At 42.2% G+C, this 26,122-nt stretch overlaps 1 protein-coding gene across 2 annotated transcripts in view; it reads right to left on the reverse strand.

The window, feature by feature from the left end:
• Positions 1-26,122, reverse strand: part of AUTS2 (activator of transcription and developmental regulator AUTS2) — a 947,473-nt gene that overhangs the window by 497,845 nt on the left and 423,506 nt on the right. For both annotated transcript variants that reach the window (XM_065418421.1, XM_065418420.1), the window contains exon 3: positions 4,964-5,065. In XM_065418421.1, the coding sequence (XP_065274493.1) occupies positions 4,964-5,065 (102 nt within the window). The remainder of the gene's footprint in view (positions 1-4,963; positions 5,066-26,122) is intronic.

Consider the following 26,122-nt stretch of genomic DNA (forward strand, 5'->3'; position numbering starts at 1 on the left):
ACCTGAAACCATGGAGGAGAAAAATAGCAGATTTTACTATTGCTACCCATAATCTAGAGCAATCTATAACTTCTGTGTGTGAGAGAGAACAAGTCGCATAGATCAGAGATGCCAGAACTCCTCCGCTATTTGTCACTATCCACATTTGTACGGTGTGCATCAAAGTTAGGGCTGGATGAACCATGAAGAATACAAGAATGGACTTCAATGGGACGACTCACATACTTAAAGTTCACATGCTTAAATTTGCTTCAGTGCTTTGCTGCATTGAAGCCAAAGTGCTCAGGATCGCGCTCTTGTGGGGAGTTTTGCAGTATGTTGACATTTCTACTCTGTCAGAAATAATAATCCGTGGGATAGTAGACTTGTTGGCTAATCCCCTTAACACTCTGGGATGTTTACCATCCAGGCCTGCTGGCTTCTATATGCTCATTTCCCCCCCCCCCCCCAAGAATTCCCTTACCTCCTCTGGCAACTGAGGGAAGGAAGGTGATCTCAAGTATTTCAAAAAGGGAAATCAAAGTTGAGAGAGTTCCAGGCTGAGGAAAAGAGAAGGCACTGCCATGTTGTCTTAAAGCAAAATCTTAACAGAATGAATTCCACTACTGGCAAGATTTTGATGAGATTAAAATGACTATAGCATCCTATATATTCCCAGCTACACATAAAAAGGTGATCTCCAATTTCACTGCTTTAGGGCCCTAAGGCTAGCTCTATCCAGAAAGCAGAAAGTAAACGGTTATTTCAAAAAGACTATAGAAGAAGAAATACAGAGTGTGTGCGTGTATGCGTTGGGGGGGCAGGTGGAAGACCAGTTTACAAACTCAAACAATGAGATTTATCAGCTCACTGTCCAACAGTTGCTGTCAGGAGCTGTCAGGTAATCATTCTCCTTAATTGACCAGAGGTCAAGTTTTCTGTTAATTAAATTCTTTTGGAGAGTTCAAGGGGAATGGGGTGCGGGGAGAGATGGAAAAAGAGGTGACGGAAATCAGTTTCACTGCACTGCATTTGACAAGAACATGGGGCAATTCCACTTCCTACTTTCTGATGCTATTTCAAAACTCATTATGAGAAAAGTCTCCTGATTAACATGGTCTTTTCATAGTATTATTTTCTTTTTGGTTTTGACCAAGGCTGCAAAGGAATGATCCCTTGTAAAAACAGTTCGACTTAATGTCTGTGTTACCCAAGGATTGTAGACAGATTTATAAAATGCATAGTTGAAAGATATCTGTCAGGAGAGGGAATGATGCCACTGACAAGTGAGTTTGCAACTGGTAATTAATTATACTATCTCCCTCTTTCTGTGTCTGTCACTGGGCTATCACTCAGGCTTCTCATTAAAGCTCATGAAGTTAACATTTCTATATCAACAGCTTACTTACAACCGGAGATTTGAAAATGGATTATCCATCTAAAATATATGCATTCCCTTCATTATACATCTTCATGCAGGAACCATGCCTACTGTTCTAGCTTGTATGACTACCACAGTAGAAATTCGTCATGTTGAAAGTCCAAGATTTACTTTTCTGAGCTGTGGGCTAATCTCAATGAGATATTTTAAATTTTACCCATATTTTCCACTGAGTACACAATCTCTGTGTGTATTTTTCCCAGGTGAAATGTGCCTATGTCCGAGAAAATTCTGCAGAGAGAGAGAAAAAGAGATCTTAGTCTCATCTGTTGTTCTTTTCAGGACAATCAGTGTTGGCAAATAAGATGCAGTCAGACAGCCTGCAACTTTTAAAAATGTATTATTTTTAAACAACACTATTAAGCTCTCAAACCTTGTTTGTTTGAAATAATGCAATTCAAGGTGGGATCTCACAGAGCTGGAAGTGAAACTATCAGAGCTGTTATCTGGGAATCCATCTTTTAAAAAACAAGGTTTCTGCTGTAGCCTGAGAAGGAAATGTACAATGATATTTACTTTTCATAACTGAAAGAATCCGAAAAAGGCTGGAGGCTACCGCAGGCCCAGATAACAAGATATCCATCTCATGCATGCTTCTTAAGTCTTAGCTGAACTGGCAGCACTGGACAGCGATCCAGGGGTCTCTTGAAAAGGCATGTTTCAACTGTGTTATGTTACCAAAGCGTGACAGGGCTTGCTATCAACTCAGGCAAAAGAAATAAAAAAATATATTAATGAGATTATTGCGGAGATCTCCACTCGCTGATAATGTAATCCTCATGTGATCTCTTGGGTGTCTAAGGGGAACTAAAAGTGTTTCCCTTCTCCTTTCCATTATCTGCATTGTGAGGTTGAAGGCAATGTATTGCCAGAGGACACAGGATGCATGTATGTAAAACTCGGGGACTGGAATCAGGAGCACTGGGGTCTACTCCTAGCTCTGGTACTGACTTGCTGTGAGCAGGGCCGGCTCCAGGCACCAGCTGAGCAAGCAGGTGCTTGGGGCGGCCAAGGGGAAGGGGCGGCACGTCGGGCTTTTCAGCGGCGGGTCCCTCTCGGAGGGAAGGACCTGCCGCCGAAGAAGAAAGCAGCGCGGTGGAGTTGCCGCCGATCGCGATCGCGGCTTTTTTTTTTTTCCTTCCCGCCGCTTGGGGCGGCAAAAACCCTGGAGCCAGCCCTGGTTGTGAGGCATTCGGCAAGTCTCGGTCTTGGGGTCCCCATCTTTAGTATATTGCAAGGCTTGCAAAGAAGATGTTATGCAAATGTAAAATATTCTGATCAGCCCCAAGCTGCAGTGTAGGCACATGACACAACCACGACTACAACAATGAAGTACAATAGGTGTTGCCAAAGATCTAAGTCAATGAAAATCTCAAATTACTTGCTGAAGTCAATCTCCTCTCCTTTGACGGTATTTTATTGCACTGATAACAGCCTCGCCCTATGGCTATAAAGGGCAGGCTTTAAAACTAACATGAGGCCATCCATGAAGGTTGAGTCTAAGGGGGGCTGGGCCCCTAAAATAATGGAGCAAAGGAGAGAGAAAGATGGAGAAGGTTTCATAGCGTCACACCAGCAGTTTAACAGGCTATTCCGGCAGTACTGCACAGGGCAGCCACAACTAGCTCTGTACCTTGAGGCTTAAATTTGCCAAGAAAATGGGTTAAAAAAGTTCTGCTTTTCTCAGTTTCATTTCAGCTCAACTTGATCTCATCTGTGCAAGCCACCCTATGTTACCTGTCTTCCAAATTTGAACACCTATTTCTGAGTCTTGAGTATCATTTATTATGCACTAGAGATATAGGGCCAGACCTTCAGATGGAGGGGGTCTGGTGAAACGATGAATTAAACCAGCTGAGGCTCTGACCCATCCAATGTCCTATAGATGAGCCATTGTATTTTTTAAAAAAAATCCACCCCCAGGCTAGATGATCTAATTACAGCAAAAGAAGGTCCATTTTGTTCCCAGAATGTGTCTACTCTCATTCTAGGCATTGGTGGAATAACTGATGCATAGTTTAATCGGTGAATGGTTAATACTCTGCAACAGAGAGCGGAAGAAAGCTTTGTTTTTTGCATGGAGATACCCTCTCACCACTAGTGCTGGCTCCTTCAACGGGAAGTTTGGCCAAGCACTGGAAGCAAAACTTGTGCGTGTTATACCTGTTCGCCATGTTACACCTGTTCAGTGAATAAAAACAACTTGAGTCTCCCCAGTTCCCCAACACCTTTCACAAGTATGAAATTCGCTACAGTAAATACATTCCCCCCCTTCCCATCCTGGGTAAGAGCCTACTGTACTTACCAAACTAGTGTTCACTGTGTAGCTAATTATACATAATCAATGTATGGGTAACAGATTAGATCTGAGTTTCACTGGTAAAGTATCAGTATGTATCACTGATGAGTGCGTATTAGGTATGCAAGTAAAATAAAACTAATGCAAGGCCTGTAGGCATTAGGTCTGAGAAATATGTAACTTGTCCACAGAAAGCCACAGAGGCCTCAAGCAAGTTGGCATGACTACATAACTGAGACAGAATCCAGTATCAGTAAATTTTAAGATTACAGTAAAAGATGGGTTTGAATGCTGATGCTCTGGAACTATGCAGCACTAAATGGGAAAAATCTGCCACAACGTACCAGTTAATACCACAAGATGCCCGACAGTAACATTTCAGGTGACTCTGTAATAACCTCAAGTTGCTATGGTAACTCATTGATGTAGATGTTAATGGGAACAAGGGGAATAGCCTATGAGAGATGGGTCACCCTAAAATTCATGGGGTGTTCAAGTGCAAATAAAGAAAGAAGGAATGTCACCCTCATCATATGCATGAGCGTAGTGGGCATAAAAGAAAACCAGGATAAAAGCTGTTGCCTAGCCAGGGAAGCATATTAGGAGACACCCATCAGGGACGGCCACCTGATAATTATCCTATTCCTTTCAATGTTTCCCCAGGGGATGGGAGTATGAAATCACTGATGCTGGACAACGTATGGTTTGTCTCTATCTGAGTATTTGCAGTAGTTGTGGCATCATTTATCTGCTTAATGAAATTGTTAATAAAAGGACATTTGACAACTTGTGAGTGTATTACTTTATGGTCAATTTTTCTCACGTACTCCCAGAGTCTCCAAATCTATCGATATTTATCATGGTGGTTCTCACCCTGTTAATCCTGATATCGTAGTTGTTCGGGAGCGCGAATCTTGGGAACAGGTCACTGTGGTCTAAGATACCAACCTACCAATATTATAGAGGCTACAACTGTCTAGTTCATTGCAACGTAACAAATTAATCAACTCGTTTCTTTCAACTGGCTGCAAGCGAGTGACCCCCTACACACAAATAGAGACTGTTACCGAATTTAGAAGGAGTCCATCCCACAAGGGGGCAGGAGAGCCACACCTCACCAGTGAGGTGGGCAGGAGGAGTTTAGCAGCACATTGCCTCCCAGGGGCCAAATTCTGCACTGATTTACACCCTTCAAAAAAAGGATGCAACTTAGGGCAGTATTTGGCCTCAGGAGTTTTACTTACGTCACTGAGTCTTTCCCGAGAGCTGCTCCGATGGAATCCTTTCGATTCTCCACTGGCACTTTCACTGTCACTGTCTCGGCAACTGTTCTGACCTGGCTTGAGCTGCAGAAGACAGACAGAGCACATACAAAAAGCAGAAGTTTAGATTGGCTCAGACAACTCTTCCTCTCTGATGTTACTCCTTAGCGCCATTGCTGTGGCACCTGTCGTACCACAAGGGCAAGATCCAGCCTCAGCATCCACAGGTTTCTTACAATCACAGACCTATTCCAAGTGGCATCGCAATTGCACATGAATGTCTAGAGTGTCATAGTCTGCTGAAATACAAGCAGACAAGGTCCCTGTCCCAAAGAACTCACAATTTAAGTCTTTGAACCTGAAAACATTGAGCCACATAAATAAAGTTACTCGCACCACTGAGACTGCTTGTTTTCATAAAGTTACCACCCCCGACTAAGCATGTGCACCATCAATGCTTAATTTAGTAAGATCAACTGAGGATCTAAGATCAACTGAAGACACTTTAGGGAGGTCATGATCTTCACTATGGGGATGTTTTGCAGGATTGGAGCCTAAATTCTTTACTTAGTTCCATAAAAGCTTCTTGGCTGTTCTATATATTCATAGACCAACATGATCTATTTGTCAGCTTCCATATTTTTCTTGTGTTTCAAATAAATCTATAAATGATAAACCTTGGAGGTTAAAAAAGTCCCCATTCTTTCTGTGTGTCTGAGAACACGTACTGCCTTTGGATGCTGTAGATTGTACAAGTTAAACACTCAGAGTATTAATGCAGCTAGACTGCTGTCTAAACATGATATAATTAGTAGAACTGAGTGAATACTGACAAAACAGGTTTCTATTTATCTACATTTCACTACCATTTGCTCGATTTTATGAAATAATTTGCTTCTGCCCTTTTGCATTATTTTCTGTGAACATTTGTGTGACTGAGTTCTACTGGCATGAATATTTGTAGAAGACAAATTTCAAAGCCGTGTGGATATATGGAAACTGAATTTTAAATTAACATATCAGAGTATTTTGCACCAGAAGTGCATGTAGGAAGAATACTATGGGATTTATCAGACCAAATCACAACCTTGCAACAGTTCAAGAACGAATACCAAATATTGGCATAGAGGTATGCAGAATCAACTATAAATAATTAGCAAAACAACTCATCTAATTCTTTCTACTAATGAATAAATTCAAGGCGATTGTGATCTGCTCACAGGTATTCCATGAATAGCAAAACAAAATCTAAAGATGGGATTTTCAAAAGTCCTTGGATACATTCTTTATTGGGAATTATCCTCTGAGCACAAATATTTATAGATCTGTCCAAGGAGTTCTCCATTGTTTCATTGTGCTTTCTGGAGTATACCATGAACACTACTGTTCTGTCTTGTCCATACAGGAGCTGAGAACCACAGCATTTCCAGCCCCTATCAGTTTCAGCAGCAGAAACCAAAATGTCTCAGTTCACAGAACTACGTCTTGTCAACCAGTCCAAGCTCTTATTCTTTTACTTTATTCACTTTTCTCTGCTTTTTTATTTCTGGTCTATTTGCCCTACAAAGCATGCTGCAAGCTTTTCCCCCACACACATGCACACACACACTCTCTCTCACACACACACACACACACACACTTACTCTCTTCTCCTCCCCTTCCCTCATGGGTTTACCACCTGAATGCATGAAGCATCTTGGAACTTGTGTCCTAATAGTAGATTGTCACTATCCCCCCCGCGCTCACTCGCTGTCGCGCTCTCTCTCTCTCTCTCTCTCACACACACACACACACACACAATTTGGTCAAGAATAAACTGCAAGGAAAAGTAGGCACTCTGCAACTTGTATTTCCGGCTATGAAGGCAACTCACCTTCAATCTTACCTTCTCTTCAGCTGTATTCTGAGACAACTGGGTTTTTACACAGTTTATTTAAACTCCTTTAAAGGTATGCACATCAAGAAGCTCATACCCCAAGACACTAGAAGAATGTATTTTGCTCTTGCTAAAAGAAAGGTAGTCTGGTGGACCGGGGAGAGGGGTGCAGAGAGGGGGAAGGCCCTGGTATCTATGCCAATGCCCAGCTCTGTCAATGCTCTAGTATATAATCTTAAATGAATCACTTCACCTCTGTGCCTTAATTTCCTCAACTGTTAAATGGGGATAATGATGCTTCACCTCCTTTGAAAGTGCTTTGAGACCCTTGGCTGAAAGGTGCTATTTTAGAGCTGGACATTGTTCTTAAACAGTTCTTCACAGATAGGGTTACCAACTTTCAAATTGCAGAAAATCTAATACCCTTGCCCTGCCTCTTTTCTGAGGTAATGCCCCTTCTCTGAGGCCCTACCCCCCACTCACTCCTCCTGTCGCTCACTCTCCCGCACCCTCGCTCATTCATTTTCACTGGGCTGGGACAGACGGTTGGGGTGTGAGAGGGGTGAGGGCTCTGGGGTGGGTCCAGAGTGCAGGAGGGGGCTCCAGGCTGGGGGTGTCGGTGTAGGCTCCAGGAGGGAGTTTGGGTACGGGAGGGGGCTCAGGGCTGGGGCAGGGGCACGTGAGGGGTGTGGGCTCTGGGTGGTGCTTACCTCAGGCAGCTCCCGGGAAAACAGCCGGCATGTCCCTCTGGCTCCTAAGGGGAAGGGCGGCCACGGGGGCTCTGCACACTGCCCCTGCCCACTGTGGTTCCCAGCCAATGGGAGCTGCGGAGCCAGCACTTGGGGTGGGGGCAGCGTGCAGAGCCCCTGTGGCTGTCCCCAAGCTGGAAACACGTGCAGGCAGCTTCCCGGGAGCTGCACGGAGCCGGGCAGGGAGCATGCCTTAGCCCCGCTGCGCCACCAACTGGATACCCGGCAACCCTATTCACAGACCATTTAAAATATAAAAGCGCAGCATCCACATTTATCGTAGGAAATTCAGAACCTTTTCAGCAGTCACCTAGGGCTCACTTATTTGTACCACAGCCCACTACCAATTGGGTGGCTTGTGTGCATTCATTTAATAGGCCTGTGGTATCCCCTCATGAGCCAAACTGCTAGACCTGTAAGAAAGTTTTGGGGGCAGATCCTCAGGGAGTGGAAATGCACATAGCTGCCATGATTTCACTCAATTGAGATACTCCACATCACACTCTTTACAATGGAACATAGACTGAATGGGTCAGGAACAGCAGTGGCCTCCCGGTGCAGACTCGTGACTGTGTGTGTGTGTGCAGACCGAGGTTATGGGACTGAGGGGAGAAGGAGAATTAGGGAAAAAAAACAAACTTTCCATAATCCCTATCCACAAAGAAGAAATTATTTCATATCCTCTAAAGACAAGCTAGCTGGGCTCTGGAGGCCAGAAACGCTCTCAATCAATGTGGGGTAGCGGTTAGAGTTCTCTGTGGAAAAACACCTAGCTGAAGCAAGGATGGATGCGCATAAGAGATGAATGTTCCAGAAGCTCTGTCAGACCTCCCTAATATCCACAGTTCCTGCCTCACCATATGCTCAATCTCTTTGCATTGGCTAAAGAAAGGAAGCTCTTGGGTCCCTCTATCATGGGGGTGGGCAAACTCTTTGGCCTGAGCGCCACATCGGGGAATAGAAATTGTATGGTGGGCCATGAATGCTCATAAAATTGTGGTTCGGGTGTGAGGGCTCTGGTTGGGGGTGCGGCCTCTGGGGTGGGGCTGGGGATGAGAGGTTTGGGATGCAGGAGGGTGCTCCGGGCTGGGATTGAGGGGTTTGGCGAGTGGGAGGGGGATCTGGGGAGGGAGTCTGGGGCTTGGGGAGAGGCTCAGGGGTGCAGGCTCCAAGTGGCGCTTACCTCAAGCAGCTCCCAGAAGCAGCGGCATATCCCTTCGCGTGGAGCGGCCCCCGACCCTGCTAGAGCACCGGAGCGGGGCCATGCCGCTGCTTCTGGGAGCCGTGTGGTGCGGCCCCCAACCCTGCAGCCTGGATCGGGGCCATGCCGCGGCTTCCGGGAACTGCATGGTGCGGCCCCTAACCCGGCGCGCCGGCTGGAGCGCCGCAGGGGGGCACCAGACCCTGCTCCCCAGCGGGAGCTCACGGGCCAACTTAAAATGGCTTAAAACAGCCCACGGGCCGTAGTTTGCCCACCCCTGCTCTAGCAGCTGAAAAATTTAAAAAAGGAAAAGAAAAAAGCTGAGATAAATGTTTATAACGTATTATCCTAACTAAAGTAAGTACCATGGCTAAGCCATAAAATCTCAGCTAAAGAGAACATTATTGCAAACGTAATGCCTTATCAGACAGATCTAATGGATCTGTTTTTGGGGTCATAACTAATTCAAGAGGTCTAATCCTTCATATATAATTCATAGATCTTATCTATCACCAAGATGTACTGTAATGTTATGGCCCCGGCTTTAAAATTCAACCACCCTCAGGAAAATAGATCTACTTTCACTGACTCGGTATTGTGTCAACAGCTGCTCGGTGGTGGAAAAACTCTGTTACTGAGGCTTGAAGATTTTTTTTTAGCAGCAGTTTTCCACATATTTTTATACCAGAGTTTTCGGTATCTATTTGATTTAATAAATATTTTCCTGTCTCACTATTTAATCATCAGAGCTTCTAACTATAGCAGCAGCTTTCCTCTTTCAGCACCTGCACTTAGTTCTCTTCACAGAGAAGAAAATGTACAGAATAGCTTAAAATAAAAATCCCAAACACTGTGTGAATATAAACCCAGTAATAAAAGCAGCAGCATGTTTTCATTGTTGCAGGAAGCCATCTTTTTTCTGTGCCAGATTGTATGGTCAATAGGTCCTTCAGTCATTGGGATTCTGATCTAATTGTGCTGGTTAACCATCTTTAATACCCAGCCAGGAAATTTTTGATCATTGTTTTCATTGCTCTTGCTGAAGACCTAACAAACTCCCGTCACCGCAGTGCTCAGCAGAAACTTGATTTATTTGGTGCGCAGCTTTCAAGAATTAGTTAGCAGCACTGCTCCTTTTTATAGTTCTCCCATTAGGTGGTGAGTTCCAGCTAGTTACAGGGAGAGAAGAGAAGCCCAGCAGGTGTCATTTTTCCAGACGCAATTTACAGAAAGTCAGAGGATATGGCCGAGATATCTGAGCCCAGAACTCAGGACGAACAAAGTGAATTGTGCAGACTGTAGAGCAAACTCAGAAGCAAGTCCAGGTTAAGATTTCTCATTTCTCCCCATTTTCCTTTGTTTTTCCAAGCAGAGATTTTCTCATGCCAGACTGCTGTGGGTTTCCCTTTTATTCCAAAAAGGAATAAGAAAGTATCAAACTGTACTGAAAAAAAAAGATTAAAATTGGCCCAATACCTTCTTTAAAGACACTTAAACTTAAACATGCCCATGCATGTGAGGACAGTTTAAATGGACAAGCAATCTCTCACTACATTCTATTCACACAGATTCAGCTGGTCAAAGTTAAAGAGAAACTGCAGTAACATAATCCTAGTAAAAAGGACTGCAAATAAAAGGCTAGATCCTCAGCTATTCTGGCATGGGCGGCGGGTGAACCTTCCCCTGGGGGGGGGGGGGGGAGCTAGTTCCTGGTCCCGCTTCTTCTGCCCACAGCCCCGCCTCTTCTGCCCCAGGCCCCGCCCCCTCCCTGCTCAGCCCGCTCGCTGCGTCCCTCCTTTCCTCCCTTCTCCTCCCCGCCGCTCGCCCCATCCCTCCTTTCCTCCCCGCCGCTCGCCGCGTCCCTCCTTTCCTCCCATCTCTTCCCCGCGAGGCCTCAACTGCCCACAGGGACAGAGCAAGCGTGGGCCTCACGGGGGAGGGGGATGAGGAGAGGAGGGACATGGCAGGTGTGGGGAGCCTCGCGGGGGGTAGAGGAGAGGAGGGACACAGCAAGTGGCAGGGACCTCTGGGGGTGTGTGTATGTGGAGTGGAGAGACTCAGCGAGGCAGGGTGGAGCATGGATAGGAAGAGGCAGGGCACAGGCAGGGCCGCCAGGCGTCCGACAGCGGGGTGGCAGCGACTGCGCCAGGGGAGTCTTAGCCTCTCCTGGCCGATTATATCCGCCACTCATGCATTCTGGATAAGCTTGGATCACTGCTCTGCTAGCACAAAACAGCCTATTCAATAGTTAGGTGGCGCACAGGAACTACGATTGATCCTATACCATTCCTCTCCTGGGATCTAGTGCAGGGGACGAGCCAGGGAAAAGGGCCCCCTATGTGAGTCTCTTCTACAATAATTCCCACTGCAGGCCAGTAACAGCTGGCACGCAGTTTACAGCAGCCTCCAGACTAAACTACACTGGGAACCTAACCTGCTGCTGAGCTGGACAATGATCGGGCAAGGGTTTGCAACTCGCAGCTTTTGGCTCCTTAGCCATGCTTCAGAATATGGCCATGTGGGTTTACACAAAATCTAACAAATGCTTTCATGATCCAAAAATGCCAGCAATGAGGACTTGGGATTGTTTCACAATTTAATCATACCCCTGCACCGTTAGAAACCCAAATAATACAGAATTGTGCTAGTGTACAGAGACCAGAAAGTGAGACTGAATACACACAGAAAGTGAAAGTGAGTACTCTAGTTTTATTTGCCCAAGTTGAGTAACATGGGCATCACATGTTGGAAAACACATTTGCAGTTTTAAAACTTTCCCGTTGGTGATGTTTAGTGTCATCAGTAATAAGGGGTTGGTACTGAAGGTCAAATATTAATTTTTCCCCCCAGGTACCTGCACTTTTCTATTAAAAATAACTTGTAATCAAAGAAAGATAAATGAGAAGAAAAATTAGAAAAAAGAGAGAGAGGTCTTGTGGTTAAGGCCCTGGACTGGGACTCAGGAGATCTGGGTTCAATTTCTACATCATATAGACTTCTTGGGTGACCTTAAATTGTCCGTGCCTCTCATTTCTCTGCCAAATGAGGATACCATCACATCTTTTCTCCCACCCTTTCTGCCTGGTCTACTATTTAGACTATAAGATCTTTGGAGAAAGGACTGTCTCTTACTCTGTGTCTGTACAGTACCCAGAACAGTGACCCTGTAATACAAGTAATACGCCTGCACCCTCAGACAAAATACTTGAGGAAATGTCGTCATTAAAATGAAAAAAAAAAAAAAAAAAACCCCAAGACACCCACCTGTTTTTTGTTGTTGGTCCCCTCCCGCCCATCCCCAAGTTCCCATCAGCACATTCTAAAGATACTATCTTAGGAGAACTTAAGTTTGGTCAAAGGCACTGAGCTGCTTGTCAGCAGAATCAAAAATATGATAAGTAAGACATGAGCTACTGTGGAGCTTAGTGTGAGGAACGTGCAGAGCGGAAACTGCTGAGGGGCACGCAGGGAGTTATAGAGATATTGAGTTTGGCTCTCAGCAAGGGCGGTCTGACAGTGTCAGTTAGTTACTGTATCAATAGATGAGAGAAAAACAGAGAGATTAGTTGAGGTTTGAACGCACGGTCAAATCACAAAGAAACTGACCAAAAATTGCTAGGTTTCTGAATAAACCTATAGTTTCCAAAATGAATACAAGGAGAGAAATGTACAACCGCTCTCTCTTAGTGACACTGTCATAAGTGCTGGAGAAACAGAAGAGGAATGGATTGCAGATAATGCTGGATGACATAGAAACACAAAGGAGATTCTGGGTATGAAGGGATTTTTGCATGCAAGCATCATGAACATCAATGCAAGTTGTGTGCACACCTATGAGATAATGGAGCACTTAAATCCATGAGAGTCAAAGAGCAACCTAAATACCCAACATCACCCACAAAGAATTAAGCTCTGCATTATTCAGTATATTTATCTACTAGATTTCTATGTTGAAGATAAAGGTTGATATACATTAAAGGCAAAAGTTGACCTAATTGCACAGCCTTTATGGTATTTATAGAGGCATAGGACTGTAGATACTATATTAGTCAGGCATCTCAGAAATGATGCATGGACACAAGAGGGCAAACCATAAAATATTATTCGGGAAAACTCATAAAAACATGGATCCATGTTGGTTTCTTTGCCTCTGGGCAGGACAATGGAGATAATCATGATAGGGGAGGAGGCAGAAAGAATGAGCGTGCCAAAGAACAGATAGCAACATCCTAGGAAGTCACCAGTCTATTCTGCTAACTCCCTTAGGCAGTGGTTTTTAAAGGTATTTAAGCATCGCAGTGCTCAGTGCCACTGTGCCTAATCAGTTTTGGAGCCTAAATCTCTTTTTCCCAAATGGACTTAGGCACTTGTGAATCTAAATGGACTTGATGGAATTTAGGCCCCTAAGTGCCTTAATGAAAAAGAGATGTAGGCTCTCAAATCTGTAGGTGTTGTGGCACTGAGCACCCCCCACCCCCACCCAAATAGCTTTAAAAAATCTGGGCCTATGCCACTTTATAGAAATCCATAATGCGGATGGCTGGTTAGTAGGTAACAAAAAGCAAAGTAAATAAATCTACTGAGAATTAAGCGAAAGCCTTTTTCACAGAGCTTATGGGATGTGTCAAAACCACCCTCATGCTGCTCTTCTGAGCTATTTTTTGTTTATTTATTGCCACCCCATACCATTTGGCAGCTCTACATCTAGGCTATGGTATAGTTCCAAAGTGCCTGAGTTTCTGCATCATGTGGAATTAAAGGATTATTTCACTACATTGTACTTTTAAACTAGGAATAACAACACTTCTACCCATTATAGTGCACTCAGCATGCTAAGCCTTTACCAGAGCCTTAGAAGAGGACACCTGCTTCCCAAGGGATAGAATAACCTTCCTGCAAGGAGTGGAATTAGGCTCTCATTTCTGCCTGTCACTCTTTATTTACACAGCTTTCGGAAGGACAAGAGAATCCCAAACTCTTTGTGATCCAACTTCTAGCTGGGTGAGCACTGTCTGTAGAATAAAATGGATATGTATACATTCAATTAGCAATAGTTTATCCTGATTATTATTATTTGTTAAAGGCCAACAATAATATCTGTCCCCACATAAAACAAGTCTGGGTCTCTGTGTGCTACTGTAATACAAAAAATAAAATAATAATAAATCCACATGCTACCCCCAAGGCCATCTAGACCAGGGGTTCTCAAACTAGGGGTCATGACCCCTCAGGGAGTCATGACGTTATTACACGAGGGGGTCGTGAGCTCTCAGCCTCCACCCCCAAACCCCGCTTTGCCTCCAGCATTTATAACAGTGTTAAACATTTAAAAAAAAGTAATTTAGAAGGGGGTCGCACTCATAGGATTGCTGTGTGAAAGGGGTCACCAATACAAACGTTTAAGAGCCACTAATCGAGATGCTCCTTCCAGACATGCTTGGCAAGTAAACAAAAAACAGGTCAGCCTTGCACTAAATCCTTGAGATAACAAATCTGGCTTTGGCTGATCAAGAGGCTGGAAGTGTGTTCCATAGTCAGGGAACTTCACAGAGAATATCCAGCTGGCAGTTCCCTTTCCATTTAGGCCTGTGGAGCTGCAGCTCAGGTGCTGAGTTCAGGCGGGAGAAAAAGGCGGTCTCTTAGGGCTCTGGAGCACAAACCATTTAGTACTGTGTGGGTTAAGAACGAACACCTAGAATTCCACCCCAGATGCCAGCATGCAGCCAATGCAGCTCATGGGGCACTGGTGTCCAGTGTCTCCAAGTGTAAATTTCCATTACAAGTGCATTCCACACCTGCCTTACGTTTCCAGCAGGTCTCAAAAGATAGAGCCAAATGCCAAGTGCACTACAGCAGCGTGTTTTTATTGAGATCATAACCATAGTGAGCACCACATCCAAGGACATCATTGCACCCTTCTTTGGGGGCCCACAGCAACAGCCTACGCTCAAGCAAGACACTGATCATGCGAGCTTTGGTCACAAGCAGCACTCAGGCATCTTCAAGAAGTTATATTGTATTTTTTCCTTATTTGGGATCCCAAGAGGCTTTATTTCAAGTGAGCCAGGGGAATGAGCAACAGTTCCCGGGCTCAAACTTGGACCCAACCCCACTGGATCCCCCAAGCTTCCACTAGATCACCAGCCTAGCCAGGAAGTGAAAATCCTCTTCTTCTGATCATAAGGAGAATAGCTGGGAAGGTCATGATTTATTCATCAGCATCTGTCAGAACAGGAACAGTCTGGTTACAACAGGAGACCAGGTCCAACATAATCATCACATGTGGATGGTTGTAATGTTGCCGTTTTTGATGCCCTGAAAGGCTTTGCCAATACATTTTCTGCCAGTGGTGTCACCACATGCTCCGAGGTGATTGATCTTCATGTGCTAGGAGGAGGAAAAACTAAGTTTCCAAAAGCCTCTGATCAAGGGGCTTAAAAATTGATTATTTAAACAAATACACAAAATTCAATTTAATAATCAAAGTGAAGATTTTATCTCTTACTGTGTTCCATTCCTGATTTTTGTTGGGGTATTATTTAAGTAGTTTCTCCCCCCTCTCCAAACTCCTTTTACTGAAAAAATTACAAGCTTATGTTTATACAAATAGTTTTCCTTCCTCCATCCCCACAATAACGTATGTAGATCCAATTGAGGTTGTCACTATAGTTATAAAACAATATCAAATGGATACAGAAGTGACTATGTTTCTAGTTTAAAATAACTGTCATTTCCAGTTCCCTTTTGGCCTGATCTGAATTGCTCTTACTTGATAAGTAAGGTTTGGGGAGCAAAACTCCATTGAAATCAATGGAGATGCATCTATTTACACCAGCAGAAAATTTGTCTCTTTCTCTGCTAGTGTTATGCTGAGAAGCCAAGTCAAAAAGGTGAATTAAGTGTTTTGATTGTGTTCTTCTTACAGTGACAGCAGCAGAAGTCAGGAGCTAGGGTAAATGGTGCACTTGCCTTAAAAAACAACCATAACAACAAACAACAGGAGCTGGCATGCATTCCTTCCGCCTTTTTTCCTTCATTATCTGGTTTGATATGTATTTGTATATGTCCAGGCAAAGACGCTTTGAAGTAGCTCTATTTTATCGAAGTTCACAGAGAATGGAGCCCATTTTTTTGTTTTTTTTCTTTTCTGTAATAGTTTATACAGAAATCAAAGTTAAACCTGGGATAAACACATCGAAATGGAGTCTTAGACTCATATATACTATATGCAACATATAAAGTGTAAAAGACTTGTTCGGTACTCTGGCACCTGTTAAAATAAAGATATGAAACAGAAAGCTGCTGGCAATTGTAATAAATGAAGCATATTTCAGTATACTTTAAAAGCTGAATTGCAAAAGAAAAAAAAGACTTTCTGACCCTTTGCAGAAATATGGCCTTTACAATTACAATCTTGCAAAGCACTCAATTATGCCCATCACTCTCTCCAACCAGCTTCTAAAAGTCACAGAATCTCAGACAGCAGGGCAAGAAAAAAAAAGATTACTAAGGTCCAACTCATCTGCAAGGAGCCAACCAAAGTTGTGAGGATCAGGACGGAATCTTTCTCCTCCTTTAAATACTTCTCGCACACTCCGTGTTGAACCTTTTTCTATTCCACCTCTCCTTCTGCTTATGTGCCAAACTCCTTGTCGTCTTCCTTCAAATCCCTCACCAAACACGGTTCCTCCAAGAAGCCTCTCAATGACAAATAATGCAAACTTACTCTAGCACCTCACATGTGTACTGTCAATTGTTGTGTGTATTTTTTATATGTATCTATATCCATATAGACTTGGGTTCTGTATCTGCTTTAATAGAGCGATGTCAGTTTACATCTGCTGGTAATCTTGCCTATAGACATGCTATCGGTTTATCTTGTGTGCGCACCCAAACTCAACTGTAAGCTCATTGCAACGTGAACAGGGTCTTCTAATAGGTGCATGTGAACATTCAATAAATAGCAATGCATTCTCTCCATGTTGGTTGTGGGGGTTTTCACGTAGGAGTATCTTTATAGTCCTCTGCCATGCAAAATTTAGAAGTGTAGAGGATCACCACATAGCAGAGATTTCACCAACACATGGAACACAAGAAAGGCCTATTTCTGAGCATTTGCCATTTTCCAGGACTATCCTCTACTTCTCTCTCACTAGAGTTTTATCAACCCTTCCTTTAAGTATTTATAGTGATGGTGTACCACTTTCCCGGAGACCCTATTCCAGAAGTATTTGACATCTCTGAGAGGTGTTGAGCTTTTTGGCTGCATTATCCAGCAAAGAATGAGCAAACCCCAAATCCTTTACTGAGAGTCTATCTACAGCTATATAAAATATTGAAAAAGAGAAGAGAAAGACATACCATCCCATTTAGCAAGAAGTGTCTGACATACCACTCACTAGGGAGAAACAGCTTGGTCTCTGGTTGACTGTGAAATGTACAAGCTACTGGAGGAATGCAAGGATCTAGGGAGGTAAAAATTAATCACACGATGGCACAGAAACAAACAGGCCAGGGTCATAAAGCCTAATGACACCAGGGCTTTAGAACTGTCTGCTTGCCTCTGTAGAGTAGGTTGATGAGTCCCAGACAAATCCCTAATGCAGATGTACATGTCACCAGCAGGGGTGACAGTCATTTGTGAAAATTTTATTCAAGTCCCAAGGTAAGATGATGAGATTTTGGCTCCTAAGCCACTTGGATGCTTTTGAAAATTTTACTTAATCACAATTAGCACTAAATGGCAGTCTCAGTAGACACCAAAATTAAATAGGCACAGAAAAGTGACTGAACTATCCTCTCCTGAAAAGAGAGGGCCTCCTCTTGAGGCCCACTGGCAGAAACGTGCGGGGAAGCTTGTATTTCCGCTCTCTGTGCTGCACCTGATCGGTGATAAGTTCCTGACTCAGCAAGGTCTTCAAGCAAGTACCTAAGTATGTGAGCTGCTCCATTGAAGTTTATCTAAAATAAGAATGGAATAAAACTATGCACATACTTATATATTATCTCTCTATATATGGAGATATACCTATTTCATAGAACTGGAAGGGATCCCGAAAGGTCATCAAGTCCAGCACCCTGCCTTCACTAGCAAGACCAAGTACTGATTTTGCCTCAGATCCCTAAGTGGCCCCCTCAAGGATTGAACTCACAAGCCTGGGTTTAGCAGGCCAATGCTCAAACCACTGAGCTGTCTCAACTTAACTTAAAATTAAGCATGTGCTTGCTGAATGGTGGCTCATTTTTTAGTGAAAACCATAAACATGGAATTCTGATCATTAAAAAATTGGGAGGAAAAAAATAATAAAGAGGAGGGGGGGGAAATCAGTATTCATGGATGGAGCCTCAGATGTTTGCCATTGTTTACTTTAAAAAAAAGCTCTAAAAAGCTCTGCTATTTCATATTTCAACATAAGCCCCAAATAAATATTTAATGCCTTGGTTGCATAAATGATGATTTCAAGGTTGAGCTATTGGCTTAAATATATAATACTATTTTCAGCCATTTAACTGGCCAGCCACATAAATTATTCAGGATTTAAAAGTCATCCTGTGGTCTAGGTACAAGGAGAAAACTAGGAAGTTGTAACTATAATGACAAATGCAGGGCAAGATCAATCAAACCACATGATCTCTAACACAAACAAGCAGCAATTAAGCAGCAATCGAGAGCAATGTGACTGTGGTTGATGTCCTTTTAGGCCAATACTTTCAGTCCAAAGAGCAAAACTTAATAATGCTTTGCAATTTATCAAGGGAACCATAACTCTGCTCACACTCTATGACTTGGCTAAGAGACTAGGATGACAGTATTTCTTTATAATTTAATAATGTGAAGGCAAGAGAGAGGAACCATAGAAGTACTACTTCATATTCTATAATATCTGTATATATGTATTTTTCCACATGCTGAATGATAGAAGCAAAAGTAATAATATATACCCCAGTTTCAATTTGTTAGCAAGAAGGGGAAGCTAAAATGTCTGGCAAAGAAGAGTCTAACTGAAGGAGCACAGAAGGGAAGGGACTAAACCATCAGAATTCATTAGCACTGTCATTGATGTGGAGATGAATTTAGAGATGAAGAGGAGGAGTTAGTTATCACAAAATGGCTCAGGAGAAAAGCAAAGGGAGGAACCCTCCTTTAAATTGCTTTAAATGTGGATTAGCTTCTGCTAGATGGCAAGCTGTCAAGTGCTTATCTACTATCCACTCCACCCTTCTTTACAGGCAATCTGTTAGAACAAAATAGCCTGTTTTATTATTTTATTTGACATGTTTATTACGGCAGTGCCTAAGGGCCAGCCAAGAACTGGGCCCTATTGCGCTCGGCGTTATCCGAACACAGAGTAGCAGAAAGTCCCTGTCCTGAAGAGTTTCAATCTAATGGCTTGTACATGCTAGCACTTACATTGCTATAACTTATGTAGCTCAGGGAGTGAAAAATCCACCCCATAGCAATGCAAGTTACACTGACCTACGCGCCAGTGTGGACAGCACTATGCTGGTGGAGAGCTTCTCTCGCCCACATAGCTACCGCCTATTGCAGAGGTGGATTTAGTACGCGGATGGGAGAGTGCTCTCTCTCTCTCTCTCTCTCTCCAGCTGCGCCGCTGTAGCAATTCTTGTGTAGACTAGCCCTAAATCTAAATAGATAAGGCTGACACAGGGTGGGGGAAGAGGATGATGATGACAGCAAATGGCATGTTATTTCGACATGGATTTATTTACTTTGGGTGGGTTTAGTTAGGAGGGAGGGGGATCAGGTAAATGGAAGGGAAGGGAAAGGAAAGGAGTGAGGGGGGCAGGACAGGGGAGAAGAGGGTAAGAGGGGCAGGGCTGGAATGAAGCTGAAGTGAAGAGACTGTGAGGAAGGAGGAGCTGGAGGATTGGCCCAAACAGCCATTTGGCACAGGGCAGAGACAGGCCAGCCAAAACTGTAGAAAGTTCCTCACATTTCCAGAAGACCCAAGATTTCTGCTTTGGCTGCTTCTGCCCCTACAAGCAGGCTGGCTCCTCCCTGCAGCTGAGGTGAGGGGAGGTGTGGGGAAGGGAGTGGGGGGGCAGCGGAGTGGAGGTGTTGCCTGAGTCCTAATACCCCGAGTGTATGTGTGGGTCTCCACTGCACAGTTCTGGATCCTTTCTGGGCAGTGCTGGACAAGTTAACTGAATACCAGCTGTCAAGACTCCTGAATTCTATTCTTATTCAAACACTGACCTGCTTGTTATTTTGACAGGTCACTTAACATTTCTCTACCTTAGTTTTTTCATCAGTAAATTGGGGCAAACAGTATTGTAAATGGCTTTCAGATCCTCAGATGAAAGCGAGGTATTATTATTATTAATAAAAATGTCTCTGATATAAGGCTTTCTTTCTTGATTCTAAGCAACATTAAGCCTCATTGTTATAATCAAAATCTTAACCTCTAAGAGCAAAATTACAGAATTATTACAGAAGCCATTGTTACATAAGCAAGATTTAGCACTTTTAGTTTTGTTTCTTTAAATAAGGGTAGAGCATTTGTCGTCAGTCATGTCAGCTTACAGTGTATTAAAATGATTTTCACATTTATTTCAGTGGAACTTCTAAAAACTGTTTTTACTTCTTTAGGTCTTGTTAAACCTTTCTCTGGGTAAGCATTTTAGTAATGACTAGAGCTGGATTGGAAAAATCTAAACAATGAGAAACAATGCAACACATTTTACAGCATTGTACTTTCACCTTGGACTATTATTGCCAATGGAAATGATGATTTCTGGTATTTGCAAATGTCAAGAAATCTCATAGCACACCTTGGAGCCTGGCCCTCGTCAGCACTGACCAAAGATAGTTTACTGTTTGATCAATTTGACAAGTTAGTTGCCTCAGTTCAAGTCCAGAGCAAGCTTCATTGTCCACAAAATCACTGCACCAGCTGATATTATTAGCCCTTTTGCTGGCAGTCTCGACAGAGACAAGGAGTCAGGCCACAATCCAATGCCCATAGAAGTCAATTGGATTTTTTCCACTGAGTTCAATGTATGCTGAATCAGACTCTATATGGACAGAGAGATCTAATAACCCCTCATCTCTTAAAGATGGTCCATCTAGGTGAAGGTTTATGCATATAAAAAAAGAAACTGAGGAAGTTTGTACAGTGGAAGCTGTGGTATCTGTTTTGTGAATATAGGACATACTTAACACATATCTACCAGAAGTGTATTACAAACCAAGTGTATCATCACTGTTTATTCAGTTCAATAATAAGAATTTCTTAGAATTTTAATAACCTGAACTCCTTTATAAAGAACAAAGAGAAAAGAAAAAGAAATCACGTTCTGTACCATGTTGGAGTTGTGCAAGCCAAGCACAGTTATTAACGTTGTCAGCCAGAATAAGACTGTAAAACCTTCTGGCCTTTAAACACAAAAGAGAAACAAAGGATGAGGAGCGCAACAAACTTATATGTGGCACAAGAATCAATTTACCTTTGAAACCATTCAATAGTGGAGCTGGCTGGTAAACAAGAATTTTGTTTTTCAGAAACATCTGAAGTTACTAAATTTATTTTTGTTCTACAGTGGAATGAAATTTCAAGATAAAATGAGAAATTTTCACTCAAAATAAGAAAGACACATCCATCCCAAAATAGCCAATAGCCTGGTGGTTTGGGCACACAGCAGGGATGCAGGAGACACAGGTTCAACTCCCTGCTCTGTTTAATTCAGACTACTTACTTTTCTATGGTGGGGGTCTTGGTGTCTCTCTCTCAACATTCCATCCTGAACCTGAGAAACCTCCTCAATGAAAGTTTTGTTGAAATTCATACATTTCCACTGAAAGTTTCAGTTTTAATGAACTGTCTCTTTCCAACAAAAAAGAGTTTAATTGAGAAATTCCTAACAAGCTGTATTCAATAGCACTGATGGAGGAGATTTGGTTTCAGATGTCCTGCAGGTTCATAGTCTGTGAATAGACATTATCCCCCTTCAAACAAAACACCATGTTTCACCACTATAAGGTGGGTGCAAAACTGGTTGAAAGACCATATTAAAAGAATAGCTACCAATGATTTGCTATCAAGCTGGAGGGAAGTATCTAGTGGGATCCCACAGGGATCAGTCCTGGGTCCAGTACTATTCAATATTTTCATTCGTGACTTGGATAATAAACGGGAGGGGTATGCTTATAACATTTACAGATGACACCAAACTGGAAGAGGTCACAAGCACTTTGGAGGAAAGGATGAGAATTCAAAAAGATCCTGACAAATTGGAGAATTGGTCTGAATTCAACAATATGAAATTCAGTGAAGAAAGTGCAAAGCACAATTTAGGAATGAAAAATCAAATGCAGAGTTACAAAATGGAGAATAACTGGCTAGTCAGCAGTACTTCTGAAAGGGATCTGGTGTTATAGTGGATCAAGAACTGAATATGAATCAACAGCATGATGTAGTTGTGAAAAAGGCTAATATTCTGAGGTGTATTAACAGGAATACCATATGTAAGTCACAGGAGGTACTTGTCCCATTCTATTTGGCATCGGTAAGGTCTCAGCTTGAGTACTGTGTCCAGTTCTGGGTGTCACACTTTAGGAGAGATGTGGACAAACTGGAGAGAGTCCAGAGAAAAACAAGAAACAAAAATGATAAAAGATTTAGAAAACCTGACTTACGAGGAAAGGTTAAACTGGGCATCTTCAGTCCTGAGAAAAGACTACTGAGGGAGGTGCTAATCTTCAGATATGTTAAGGTCTGTTAAAAGATGACTTTGATCAATTTTTCTCCACATCCACTAAAGGCAGGACAAGAAAGAATGGGCTTGATCTGAAGCATTGGAGATTTATGTTAGATATTAGGAAAAACGTTCTAACTATAAAACGGAGATCAGGGATTGTCTAAGTATACTTGGTCCTACCTCAGTGCCGGGGGCTGGACTAGATGACCTCTCAAAGTCCTTTCCAGACAACATTTAACTGTTTCTATTATTCTATTTTCAGCAGGAGTGGATTGTTTTGTTTTAAACTTGTTTAATGCACACAGAAACCTAACTGTAATTGTGCATATTCTAGTAAACTGTAATTTGAAAATTTAGCATCTACAGTAATTTTTCATCATTGAATTCATGTACCCCATAGTCATAATTATTATAATTTGGTTCCTCTTCCATACGTTTTAAGAATCGTATTATGCCTTTACTTCTTGAAAATCTCATATATAGTTTAAGAAATTATTGTTTTTCTTTCTGTTGTCATTATTTTTAGATAGGTGAAATAATTATAAAATGGGAGATTATCAAACTATGGTTAGTTTAACTAATCCTCATTCTGGCATTTCAGAATTTAAATTGCTTATTCAGGAAAAGATCAAAAATCACTGCAAAGATAATGTTAATAGCTTTCTAAGTACTATTAGGCTACATCTACACTACAGGGGGGGGTCGATTTAAGATACGCAAATTCAGCTACGCGAATAGCGTAGCTGAATTCGATGTATCAGATCCGACTTACCCTGTTGTGAGGACGGCGGCAAAATCGACTGCCGCGGCTCCCAGTCGACGGCGCTTACTCCCACCTCCGCTGGTGGAGTAAGCGCGTCGATTCGGGGATCGATTGTCGCGTCCTGACGAGACGCGATAAGTCGATCCCCAAGAGATCGATTTCTACCCGCCGATTCAGGCGGGTAGTGTAGACCAGGCCTTAGGCATTGAATAAATTTCCACTTTTAAGTTGTGTATACATTTAAAAATGTATTTTGAACTGTATTCCTCTCCTCATAAAGCATAGTATGATACATAGAGACTATGGCCTAAATACAGAAATTCACTTAAGACTTGCTTAAATCCATCTCTCTTCAGGATGGAATAGAAGCATATGCTTAACTTTAAGCACTTAAGCATAAAGTTAAGCATGTGCTTATGTGCCATCCTGAACAGGAATGTTTACCTGAATCAGGACCTGTAAGCTCCCCATTTTTTGCTATTTATTTTAAACAGAGACTAACTCAAAGAAATAAAAGGTAACTATTTGGTACTGAAGGAGATTAAAGGCCCTCATTGGTGAATCCACACTGAATCCCTTCCATGCATGGAAATATTTGGTCTTTAAAATGACCCACAAGACCTAAAAATAAAGCATCAGCCTGTGAGAGTGTTCCATATTACAGTTTAAATCAACCGTTCTACAGGCTCAGCAAGCTTTGGCACACTCCCACCATGCACTAAAATATGTCAACTTGTCCCTGGAGAACAATAATTTGTGAAAGAAAGCAGGCATGCAAAACATGGGTGGCAGGCCTCAAATGCAGATATTTTGGCACTGAGGTGTTTTAAAATTGTTTTTCACTTCTGCATCCAGCATTCCCTGAAATCTCAACAGATCCAAGTTTTGCAGACAAGGAAAAAAAGCCCACAAAATTAATAACTATTTAAGTATTCTGTTTCATCATGATAACAAACAGATGGTTTTAATATTCTAGAGGCTAATTTCTGAACAATTAAAAACACAGCAAGACATTAACATCTAATGAAACATTTTAACTACCAGTATATGCATCTGCCATTAATTTCCACACAGTAAGGTCTTGGTTCTCTTCAATCTGTTCTTTATTAAGGAAAGTTTTTCCACTCTGAATTTAGTGAAGTAGAGAATTAACAACTGTTTTCAATCAGCAATCAGCATGATATTTTGCCAGTGTGCATTGAAACCGTCCACACTATCAGACATAAATTTACTCCTATGATGGCTTTGATGTGCACATATAGTAGGGATTTTAAAAGGGAACTCATTTTCTAATTACATTTTCTTTTGGACCATATGTATTAACCCCTTGCAGATCTGCTGCCCCTTTTATGTAGCTCTTCAGAAGAATAAAAATACTAATTTATAATATTGTGGTATAGCTATTAGTTTCAGTTTAGCCAAAACCAATTTTTTTTTTAAAGCCAATGAAGACATTCTGATGCAAACCATATTGAAACAAAGTTCTTCAAAGGCAACTTGAATCCTATATTTATGAGCTTCTAATTTATGTTCCCTTTTCTCATGTGTGATAAGAACATTGGGTGGTATTAATCAAAGACCTATCCACTCGGAAACTAGTTGATATATATATCTTAAAAAAATCTTCTAACCGCAGAAACCAAGCCATCTAATTCATGCATATCTTAATCAGGTACATAATTTAGAAGTACTGAAAAATCTTCTGCAGATCTTCAACCATTTGAAATACAATGGCAGATTATGATTTAAATGAAGCTTATCCAAGTCACTCACTATGCCCTAAGGATATTGAAAAGAATGACATTTTTCAATATTTTCCACCATTGCCTAACTGTCGGGGAGCGGGGCGAACAAACCATGTAAATGAATAAATAGGTGAATAAATACAGACACATTCCCTGATAGATTCCAACAGCAGGCTCATATTTCATTAAATATAAATAAATAAGTAGGCACCTAAATAAGTGACCTGGTTTTCGGATAAGATGAGTACCCAGGAAGTCACATTGATTTCAGTGGGAGCTGACATGCGTTCAGCTTTTTGGAAAAATCAGGCCACTAGTTCAGATGTCTAAATATGGCTTTGGGAACCTAACTTCAGGCAACTTTTCTCTCTCGCGCGCGTGCTCTCTTTTTAAATCTTGGCCATAGTAGTTTTGTGGTTTTGGGAAAGGACATCAATAGAAGGACCCTGTTCTTTGCCTTTTAAGAGTTGTTTCCTTGGGCATAAGTGGGTACATTCCAAGGGGGGCAACCTAGTCTTGAGGATTTGCTGCATGACCAATAGTCTCTATGTGAAACACATGGTCACAACACGTCAAATCCAATTTCTCTCCCAGCATCTGTCTGCAGTCAGCAAGTTGGCTTTTCCATCTTCAATTGCTTTCCCCTGGGACTTAACCACAGGTCATTAATCTGGATCACAGCACATAGCCATGGATCCTTAAAATTCTCCCCTTGCCCCCCGTCCTGCCGCAAGGAATTTCCTGGCCTGCAGGGTGAATACCATTGAATATCACTAAGACCCTTTAAAAAAAAAAAAAGTGTTACTTCCTGCAAGATAGTTCAGAAATTTTAACATGCCAGAAGAAGACAAGAGAGGAAAATAAGTAGCAGCTAAACTGTAGGCAAACTCTTAATTTTTTTAAAAAAGGAAGAAAAGCAATTCAAAGCTGTTGGCAACAACTTTTATGGGAACAAGGACAAATAAAATAGATCAGCCACTAATTTTGTTATTTTTCACTTCATATTTTGTGTTTCCTGGACTAACCCCTGATCATAGGAGACCAAACCTGATACTTGATTCTTATTTTGAGAAAATGTGGAAGGGAGA

This window comes from Emys orbicularis, chromosome 17, assembly GCF_028017835.1.
Source record: "Emys orbicularis isolate rEmyOrb1 chromosome 17, rEmyOrb1.hap1, whole genome shotgun sequence".
Taxonomy (NCBI): domain Eukaryota; kingdom Metazoa; phylum Chordata; order Testudines; family Emydidae; genus Emys; species Emys orbicularis.